We start from the raw sequence: 11307 nt of genomic DNA on the forward strand, positions 1-11307 counted from the left end.
TTTGACTCGGCTCGTGAAGGCCTGAGCTTATATGCCTAAATTTGATTGTTATAACCAGGCTTGAACTTGTATAAAAGTTCGTTTAATAAAAAGGCCTTAGGCTTCAATTCAAAAATTCGACCTTAGAGCCTCTCAGGCTGGCCTAGTATAATAATTTTTATTTTTATTTGATATTTTTATACTACTTGTAATAGCCTTATCTCTCTCCTCAATCCATTTCTCCCCATTTTATTGGTTAAACAAACTTTTCGAATGATTTTATTCTATATTATGCTGTTTGGATATACATTGAATTTATGAATATTTATGGAATTACTAATGTTATTGATTGTACATTCTGTTTGGATAAATTTTTATTATCTTATTTTTTTAAAACAGACTAACAGACTAAATCAGGCTTTCATTTTTTGTAAATAAATCAGGCTAGAGGCCGATGGTTATATTCATAACAGGTAATAAGCTTGATCAGGCTGACATATCTAAACACAGGCTTAGCCTTTTAAGACCAAAGCTCGGCTCGACTCGGCCTGTTAACACCCCTAGTTGGAACACGTTTTGATATTAAATAATATTTTTAATATATATAATATAATTTATATTTAATATATATATAACAGCCCATAATAAGTCATATATCCGATCAAATATTCAAATTTTATAACATAAATATAAACAAAAATAATTTTTTGCACCTTGTTAATTTTTCATGTCAAATTTCATAATAAAAAAAATTAATTTATAAATTATTTTTTCATGTTTAGTTAATAAAATAAAATTTAGTTCTAAAAAAATGTGTCAAAGCGTTACTAAGTGTCGGAAAAAGTTGACTGCATGTCAAAAAAACGTGTCGGAATGTGTTGAAGCATTGACCGTGTGTCCTAAAATGTTGACCGTGTGTTAGAATATTTAAAAAAATTGTGTCTGTGCATCGCATCGCTATATAACTCGCTCCAGCGAGCTCATCAACTAGGAATTAAAATATGTTTGCTGAGCAGCTCGCTTCAGTGAGGTGGTCCAAAAATTAAAAACCCAAATTAATTCTTTAAAAAGACGAGACGAGAGCTGTGTGATTCATTCGAAAGACAAGGCAGAGGAGCGCCTCGGGAGACACTGCAGAGGAGAAGGAAGAAGAGAAAATCAAGAAATCACCGTGGAGTTTACCTGCTAAGTTTTATGAATATTTATAGTTCCTGTTCATCTTTTAATTCTGATTCCATGATTATGCAAGGCTAAAATTCTTTATGCAGTTAAGGCGAGAGAGAACCAAAAGTTCTTGAATGCTATTTAATTTTTGATGCAACTATTATTCGTATTTTAATTATACAATTAATCTATTTTATATTCATAGTCATGTTCAGCGTGATATGTGTATGCATTTTGTGGTCTCAGAACAAAATAAAGTAAAAATCACAAATAAGTTTTAATACTTATAATTTATATTATTTTATATTTGCGTTTTATTCAGCGTAAAATGTTAATTTGGTATTTTAACATTTCAGGAATATTATATATTTCTAATAAATCTTATTTGTTAGTTAAAATAACATTTTGAAAATAAAGTAAAAACACTTAATATCTTAAAAACTCAAAAAAAAATCTAACATTTAATTGTTCAAGTAATCAATAGAATTGTTATGTTAATTCAGGAATATATAATTGTTCTTATGGATTGTGATAATGTCTTCTAATAACATTATTTTTTATTAGATCATATCTTATATATTTATGGTTAAGAAAAAGGGAAAAATATATATATATATCTTAATACATTCATTTTATTATTAGTTTTCAATAAGAAAAAAGTGTAAACCACTTGAGAGAAAGAAACATTTTTCAAAGTGATATGTTTTTCCTTCTGTTTAAGCATATAAAGGAGGGGAAAAAAGGCTGATGCAGAAAAACCAGCAGAGGCGATGGTCCACAATTGCATTAAAGTCAAAAGCGGCACAGTAAGAGTAATATGGGAAATTACGTTGGGGAACGAGCCCAATCGATTCACTTTACCCGCTTTCTAAGGGCCCTATCTCCATTTTGGTTTACATCTCACCATTCACTCATCTTCCACTTTTGACCATTGCCACACTCTAAACGGGAAATCAGCCCCGTCCTCAATTTATAATTCTCGTTTATTTATATTTTTTCAATTATTCGTTAATTCTTGTTTCCTAAAGTATAAATTAATTTTAAAACATAAAATTTATATAAACAAATGAAAAAAAACAAAACATACATGTATAAATTAGTACATATAAAAAATGTGAGTAATATTTTGTTTATTTCTTAGATAAAATGCTACCTTGTTGTTTATGTTTTATATAACAGATACATTATTAAATTGAATTGTTAACGGTGATATGTTTTGATTATTAATTTCCCGGCATACGGTAATGGTGGGGTATGCCGTAATAGAAACGAGGTTAATGTCCAACACAGCCCGCCGATATTTTCGAACAGTTAACTCTTTCTTCTCTCTCTCTCTCTCTCTCTCCCACACAGTCATTTGCCAGTTGCAGTGAGTGAAGAACACAGACCAAACCAAACCACTCTTTCCCTTTGAACTCACATTCACTTTATCTTCATTGCTCGCTCTCATATAATGTCCAGTTACCGGCCACTGCTATTTTGTTTTGTGGTCACATTTTTCTTATTTCACTCTTCCACTTCATTTTTGTTCTCACACGAAGCATCTTACTTACCAGCTGTCACGACACAACTCGCTTCAGGTATTCCACTCAAACCTCTCTCTCTCTCTCTCTGTTGTCTTTCTTCTCTGTTTGGGCATCCCATGAAGCTAAAACAAGTCTTTAATTGGAACAACTGTTGTTATTGTTCGCTCAGTTTAACTTCTAAGTTCTAAAACTTCAAAAAAAAAAAAAAAAAAAAACAGTATGACACAAATGATTGTTGCTATCCTCATACCTTCCTTAACTTTTTAATCATTATTCTTATTTTTTTATTTATTTTTTGCTGATGTGAAAAGATGAAAAGGTTATACCGCATGAAGATGTTTCGGTAGAAAGCATGAAACTTTCTTTCTTTCTTTCTTTTTATTTCTAATTTCCAGGGCCAGAAAATGAGGGAAATGCTGTAGGCTTTTATGGGGTGACTAGGCCTGGAAGGTCTCTTGTGGATGAAATTGCTGCTGAACCATTCGAGAACTCACCTTTTCCCTTAGCTGCAGAGCGAACACGAAGAAAAGACCCTCTCGACGACTTCACAAAGTACACAAACGGATGGAATATCAGTGACCACCATTATTGGGCTGTAAGCTTATCAAACCGTTAGTCTTTTGTGCTGTAATAGTTTTATAGTAGTCTTAGCACTGTATCTCGTTAATTGTGGCTGTTAAGTATCAAAATCTGCACAGTTTTGGGACTGGCATCACGAAATTTCGGGTATCATTTTAGATTATTTGCCAAAATATGGAACTATTGTAAAAGTCACTAATTAAGATTCATTCTTGCCTTTGAAAGTATATGGAATAATAACTGTATTGTTCAATTATATTAATACCTTGACTAGTATGTGGCTCTAAGCAAACTGTAAGCATCTAGATAGGTGTTAGTAAACTTACATTTGAACATTCCATGGCATGTAATCTTAATTAAAAGTTAATATTTATCTATGACGCTATGGTCATAGTATCCTTTATCAATTAGTTTTATAGGATGAGGCATGAAGCTATCATTTTGTGTTATTCATAGAAAAAAATAATTGAGGTACTGACTGGTCCCGTACTATGCTGCAAATTTAATTGTTTGAATTTAAGTTGGCCTGATTAGATGATAGTTTGAGTGATGACAGCTCATTTCTGACTTTCTGTTGTGTATATTTCCTTTGTTTTAATTTTATTTCTTTCAATTTTTAGTACTTCACTCCAATCTATAGAATTACTAAGCTTTTTGGTTAGCTCTGCAGTATTGAATTTCAGAAAAACAAAGTGCACTGATCTTTTTTCTTTTTTGAATGCAGTCTGTGGCATTTACTGCAGTTCCTTTGTTCAGTGTTGCAGCAATCTGGTTCCTGGGCTTTGGCTTGTGCCTTTTGATCATCATTGTTTGTTACTTCTGTCGTCAAAGAGAGCCTTATGGTCATTCTCCAACATGCTATACTCTTTCCCTTATTCTCCTGATAGTATTCACATTTGCAGCAATGTACACATCTCTCTCTGCCTTTGTTTTCCTGGTTTCGGGTTTAAGTTGGATTTGTATTATAAATTACATGTCTTTCTGTGTTAACAGGATTGGATGTGCAGTTCTCTATGTTGGGCAAGGAAGTTTTCATAATAGCATGACATCTACATTGCAGTATGTCGTACACCAAGCTGATTCTACTGTGGATAAACTTAGGAATGTGTCGGATTATCTTGCTCAAGCTAAGCAGGTTGGAATCGATCGAGTTTTTCTCCCTACGAATGTTCAAACTGATATTGACGAGGCAGAAACAAATATCAATGCCTCCGCTAGCACACTTGCTGATCAAACAAAGGAGAACTCAGACAACATACAAGATCTCTTAGATTCAGCGTAATGATTGATTATTAGGTGTTTCGCTCTAGACACTTGGTTTTTTTTTTGTTTTAATTTTTGCTCTATAACATGATTACCGTGAAACTGATACAGGAGGCTGGCGCTTATCATAATAGCTGCTGTTATGCTAGTCTTAACATTTCTTGGATTTTGTGAGTCCCTTCTATGTCCCAATTTACATGCAAAATCTCTTACTTGTGCTATTAATTTATGTTCTTACTTGTGACTACAGTGTTCTCAATTTTTGGCATGCAGCTCCTTGTGTATATGTAAGTGAGATATACTGTGCACGACCTACTGTTATGTGTTTTTGTGATTCTTTGTTAGCAAACATGACTCCGCTTATCATCATATTTTCTCATGAAACACTTTGACATGAATAATTGCAGCTTGGTAATCGCAGGATGGTTTCTTGTTACTGGTACCCTTATATTATGTGGCTTGTTCCTTCTTCTCCATAAGTAAGTTCCCCTCTCACTCCCCTAAAATAGTCAAAATAAATTCAATGGTTTTGCCATATATTTTTATAGATGTCTTGCTGATAGCAAGACATTATTAGTATTATTCGGTCATGCCAGCCTTGAATTTTAAATATCTCTTAATAAATCTCTTGGAGAAATCATGTTAAAGTTAAGGTTTTGGTCTAACCCTGATTTCCCACCATATAAAGTTTTATCAGATGCGATCTTAAGAATGTGCATGCTACATTTTTCCTTTCCTTTTTCTTTTCTTTTTTTCTTTTTTTCTTAAGATGGGGAACTTGTCATTTAAATGTGAAGCTAATCCTTTTTTGTTTTGCATTGCTAGTGTGACAGCAGACACTTGTGTAGCTATGAATGAGTGGATCCAATATCCCACTGCAAATACAGCTCTGGACGATATTCTACCCTGTGTGAACAAGGCCACTGCACAGGAAACAATGTTACGAAGCAAAGAAGTAACTTCTGAACTAGTCAATTTGGTCAACCAGGTTATTACCAATGTCTCCAACATAAACTTCGCCCCCAATTTCACGCCACTGTACTATAACCAATCTGGTCCCTTAATACCGCTCCTCTGCAATCCATTCCATCCTGACATGACGGATAGACAATGTGACGCTGGTGAAGTGGGCCTAAACAATGCAACACAGGTAGATTAATTGAACCTTCATAAAACATTGAAACACTATTTCTTACATGGGTTGGGTTCATTAAATATATATTCTGACCCACATGTCACAACTGTAAGTCCCTGTGAAGGTCTAAGATGCTCATTTTCTATTTTTTTCATTAAGACTAATCTCATGAGCATCATCTGAGAGTTATGTTGATCTTAATATCTGATGCAGGTGTATAGCAACTTTGTGTGCCAGGTTTCACCATCTGAGATATGCATGACCCAGGGGCGTTTAACTCCTAGCTTCTACAATCAAGTATCCGCTGGAATAAATGTGGGTAACGCCTTGTATAATGATGCTCCGTCCCTGGTTGAGCTACAAGATTGCACCTTTGTTCGGGAAACTTTCAGTGATATATATAGGGACCATTGTCCTGGTCTACAACGTTATAGTAGATGGATCTATATTGGATTGGTAATGGTCTCTTTTGCTGTGATGTTTTCCTTGATCTTCTGGGTTGTGTATGGAAGAGAACGGAGACATCGTTTATATACAAAAAAGTTGAAAGACTTGACTCCTGCACCAGCAACAGATCAAGCACTAGCACTAGCCCGGATCCCTGAAGGGGACAAGGATAATTAAAAATAAACTCATTCATATTGCTCTTCCATTACTAGAAGTTGGTGGATTGTGAACTAAGTTTAGCTTTTCCTAGTGTTGGTTGGATGATGTTGTAGCTTCTTTGTAATGTCACTATAGTACGAGATTTTAATGAAATATCATTGTATTACATGTCCTTGAAAAGGGGAACGAGGACGAGGATGTGGAGCCTAAATATGAGACCAAGCCCGCAGGTCATATAGATTTTGGACACTGTTTGTTTGGAGCAAACCCACGATCAACGTAAAGGTAACCCAACATGTCCCTCAGAATGTATGAAAAGCTTGATTAGTGAATAGTGTACCCAACTTGACAACTCTCTGGCCAGGTCCCTTTCATTTTTAGGGTGTCAAGCGTTAACAAAATGCTAAGAAATACGTCATGTTCTGTTGATACGTTAGCCGAGTCCCCACCTTTTGGGCCCATGAGCAAGCCCACAAGAAAATGAAGATATGAAAAGAAATTAATAAATATTTCAGAAAGAGGGAGTGATGGGAAGACCGGAGTCTCTATTCTAGATTTCTAGTTTATTTTTCCAACCTAAACTTCATTTTTTTAACACATAAATCTTCTAAACTACTGTGAAAAGCAAAAGGTAATGTAGAGAAAATTGTACCAAACTGGTTAATTCGACTGAAAATCGATGAATTAGTCAGGTGTCAAGTTCATTTAAACAAAAAAAAAAAGTTGATTAGGGAATTGGTGGAGTACTGTTGAAACGATCCAAGATCAGTGAAAACGGGTAGAAAGCTAATGGTGCATGATCAATTTCAATTTATTTTTTTTAATTTATCAAAAATGATTTTTTAGCAAAATAAATGCCTAGTGCCAAGTTATATAGGTTCTCGTATGTTACTCATGCATGGAGTGTTATTATTTAGTCTTTTATCATGAATTTTTTTTTTATATTGGAAGACATATAATATGATCATCTCATTATTTTAAAAAACAATCTAATTATGTTTGCTTATGATTTTATATTAATTTATTACCTAAACATTTTATAATTTTAAAAATAGTGAAAGGATCAATTTATATCTGTTTAAAAATAAAAAATCTTATCCATAATATTATTGTTGATCCACTTGTATCCAATGACTTGATAACTTAAGAATCAAAATTAAGAGTGTAACATAACCTAATGTACAAATTTTGTACCTCTTAAAAATATATATTTAATAAGAACTAGCGCAACCAGGACACAATAACGATCGAATTATTAAACAGTGAACCAATATCTTAATCAATTTAATAATTAGTCCGTTTTTTTTTTTTTTTTTTGTAGAGATGACCCTTCCATTTAGATGAGACTAGCCCCTTTGTAGCATAGAGAGCAAAGAATTTTGTCACTAACCCCAAATTAATTTGTCTACGAAACAAACCAGACACCTTTCAGTCCCAGTTGTCTTCTCTTTGGATACATTGATTAAAACTTAACTATGTATTTTCTATCAAATTTAACAGTACCAATTCGAATTTGAGAAGTAGAATAATATTGGTTTTTTTGAGAAGCAAGTAAAATTTAGTTCATAGGGTTTTTCATGTGCTTCTTACTTGCAAACTCTCCCTGTTAAATTTGATAGAAAATTCAAGATTACACATTTTTACCAAAGCTAAGGGAATCTTGTGTTATAAAATAAAGTTTAGGATGAATAACACTCATTTATGTAACTTCTATTTAAAAAAAGAGAAATATTTTTCTCATTTCATTAGAGATAGTTATTTATGTTATATATTCATCGAATTTTGTGCCAATTTTTTTTATTTCTTTTTCTTTTTGTTTTAAAGTGTGGACACTATATATTTATCTCACACACGAGAGAATTATCTTAAGCAACATGAGATTAGTAACTCCCTTTAAAAAATTACATTCTTCTTCCTAAGGGTGTGTGGTGACCCAAATTGGTTTAAACAGGTTCAACTCAAAGAGTCGAAATATTTTATTTAATCCAAATTATTCTGAACCGGTTCGAAAATATTTCGGAATGTATTTATATTTCAAAACCAATTTATAATTTATACCGGACTTCGAACTTATTTTCCAATCAATTATCTTGCTTTGATCCAATTTTTTAAATTGGTTTATAAAATCCTTTTGATTCATGAAATTAGTTAAAAAAACAATTTAATTTGATTCGGTCATTCGGTTCGGTTCCTTTATTTAACTTGATCCTACTTTTTCCGTAAAGATGAAATGTGCTACCTGTGTGTACATTTATGAACAAGCTTCTCAACAACGTTTTTTCTTTCACAACAGCTTTTAGGGCATGTTTGTGAGTTTACGAAAAAAGTGTTTTTTATACATTAATTATTTCAGAAGTACTTTTTATAAAAGCTAAAACTATTTAGATTTTTAAAAAATTATTTGGGTTTTAAAAAAAATATTTGACTTTTGAATTCTGTTTTTTGTAGAAGCTAAAATTTTTAGCTTGCAAAAAAAAGTAGATTTTTGATTTTTTTTGTGGCTTATATTTTTTTTTAAAGCATACATCCAAACTGACTTTATAATAGATGTGCTTTGTTTTTAAAAAAAAATCCATCCAAAATGGTCGCTTAACTTTACCAACAATTAGTTTTTAATACCATATTATTAATTTGAAGACTTTAGATATGGAATGAAGTTTTAAACAGTCCTCTCGAACTTCACCCAAAAATTTATTTCATGTTTTAAATTCCAAAGTCGATAGTAATGGTTTGAGAGTAACGGCCAATGTCACTAACACTAAGAGTAGGGGAGAAAGAAAAATTATCCCAATAAACTTGTTCATAATAAAATGCAGGAAAATTATTTGTGTTTTTATTGGAGAAATATTTTATTTGCTCCACTCACATAAAAGTGGATGGGCTCTATCAAAATTTTCTTTTACTTTTTGAATAGTGAGATTTACTCATTTTCATGTGAACCTGATAGATAAAATATTTTTACAAATAAAAATAAAAAAATTAAACCCTCGAATAAATTAACGCGACACATATAGTAGTCTCAATTAAAATGTAACTTTCATCTACCAATAAAAAATGTAAGTTTTCAAAAGAAAAGAAAAATAATATAATTTAAGCATCTCTCGAGCTTCTATAATTGCTAATCGCATATCCATCAAAGCATCGAAGAAACAAAAAAAAGTTTAGCTTCAAATCAAAGCTATTCGCCTAACCAAGTTGATAAGAATTTTTGCATTAAAATATGAAAAATGTATTCCACCAAGGTTAGGCGTATCTTCCAACAGCAATTGATACAAAGATCTGGGGCCCGCCATTATTAAGGAATGGTGAATTCGTGAAGAAGATTCTCGTTTTGTATCTGAAAATCTTCTGTTGTACCACATTCGGGTTGTAATTAGGAGTAATGTTCCTCAAAGGCAAACAACAACTAAGTTTTAATTTAGGGAAAATATAGTCTTATGTTGTAGGAGAGTGTGTTTCTCTTCTACATATACATTAATTTTTGTATTATTCTTTTTTTCTTTTTTTATAAGTGAGTGAGTTCCACACAAGATTGTCTCTATAACATGAGAGAACTTCTCTCCTATTATATAAGATTAATAAAGCCTTTTAATTTATACTTGTGGTTGTGGTTGTTGGAATTGGTTGATGATAATTACAGAGTGTCTATAATTAGTTGTGCTTCAATTATTTCTTGTTTGTTTGGTGATAACTAGGTGGTTAAGTGATTGTGAATTCCCTAATTTGTATGGAAGAACCAAATAACTACATGAGTAGAGGCATGAAGTTTGCTTTTTGCATTATCATAACACCAATACTTTCATTTCGTGTCCGCGAAAGTACTTTTTTTATCTAAAAAACAAAACAATCCTCATAAATTTTTTGTACTGCTTTAACCATAATGCAATCCTATTTTGTGAAATACAATGCATTATAAATTGTTTTCCCTGAATAAAAATGAATTTAGCTATTTTTCAATTGCTAGTAGAGTATAAAATTTTATACTACCATTTAATCATGTATAATGTATTGATATATTATTTAACAAGTTTGACCTTCAAGTACTCAAGTTTATTTTTATGACGTCGTGGTGATTCGTCAATAAGTATTAATATAACATGTTTTACATTGGTGATACATTAAAATAATTTTGAATATAAATATAAAAGCTGACTTGATTAAAAAGTTAAGATGTAAACCTAAATAAGTTGAGATACTAATTATCTAAGTACTTAGCATCAAGTTATAAATATTTTTAGGGTTTAGTGTATGTCATTCAAAAGGACACAAGTTGTGTGCTTTTATTGACTTACACAGAGTATGACCGGTCATACTCTGTGTAATTCTGAAAAGTTTTTTTTTTCACTTTACACGTCAGCGATGTGACTGATGAAAGAGAAAAAAAACAATTTTTTATATTTGCACAAAGTATGACCGGTCATACTTTGTGTAAATCATCTAAAATAACACAACTTGTGTCCTTTTAAATGATAGTTTTTTCCCCATGTTTTTATGAACACTTTTTTTTTTTTTTAGATTTCGACCGGTGTCTGAATTCAGATTTGTGTCTCTCCATACTTCTTAGTATTTGGAACTCTTAAAATTTGAACCATTTAACTTTTAGACAAGTCTAATTCTAGGGTCTAACTGATTTCTACAAGACCAACAATTCTTGAGTTTTATAATCACTTATTTTATAATAAATAATATGTCTTTGACTAAATTGAAAAGGTATATTAATTAAAAGTGATTAACGTTTCTCCTGTCATACGAGATAAAATTATATTCTGAAACTCAGAATAATATTATTTTGGAGTTTAGAAAAAATAAATAAATGATATTTGAGTAAAGTATATTAATAATTTTTACGTTATCTTTTAGTCTTATTCCAAACCAGTTTATGCAATACGCAGGCTTTTCATAATTCATTAAGACTTTGTTTGGGAGTTGGTTTTAGGAGGGGAAGAAAAGAAAATCGAGGGTTTTAGTAAACCCTTATTTTGTTTGTGAGTTTATAAAATAAGGGGAAGAAATTAGAGATTTTTACTAAACCCTCATTTTTCTTAAAATTAAAAT

General features: G+C 31.7%; 1 protein-coding gene across 1 annotated transcript; it reads left to right on the forward strand.

Annotated features, from left to right (window-relative positions):
* The first annotated feature begins 433 nt into the window (after window positions 1–433).
* On the forward strand, window positions 434–6270 carry LOC133287404 (uncharacterized). The gene is made up of 9 exons (XM_061485004.1): window positions 434–452; window positions 3065–3264; window positions 3973–4154; window positions 4242–4526; window positions 4623–4681; window positions 4762–4798; window positions 4919–4990; window positions 5337–5661; window positions 5860–6270. Exons 1-9 carry the CDS (start codon window positions 434–436, stop codon window positions 6268–6270), a joined length of 1590 nt encoding a protein of 529 aa, XP_061340988.1.
* Window positions 6271–11307: the final 5037 nt, after the last annotated feature.

Source organism: Gastrolobium bilobum, unplaced genomic scaffold (assembly GCF_033153095.1).
Source record: "Gastrolobium bilobum isolate Gb01-03AN ecotype WA unplaced genomic scaffold, APGP_CSIRO_Gbil_v1 utg647, whole genome shotgun sequence".
Classification (NCBI taxonomy): domain Eukaryota; kingdom Viridiplantae; phylum Streptophyta; class Magnoliopsida; order Fabales; family Fabaceae; genus Gastrolobium; species Gastrolobium bilobum.

What these genes read in the sequence shown, in the direction of transcription:
- LOC133287404 (XM_061485004.1), top strand. An exon ending in GTATTCACATTTGCAGCAAT is followed by an intron (nt 4,155 to 4,241) that starts GTACACATCTCT and finishes CTGTGTTAACAG; the next exon opens with GATTGGATGTGCAGTTCTCT. An exon ending in TTGTTCCTTCTTCTCCATAA is followed by an intron (nt 4,991 to 5,336) that starts GTAAGTTCCCCT and finishes TTGCATTGCTAG; the next exon opens with TGTGACAGCAGACACTTGTG.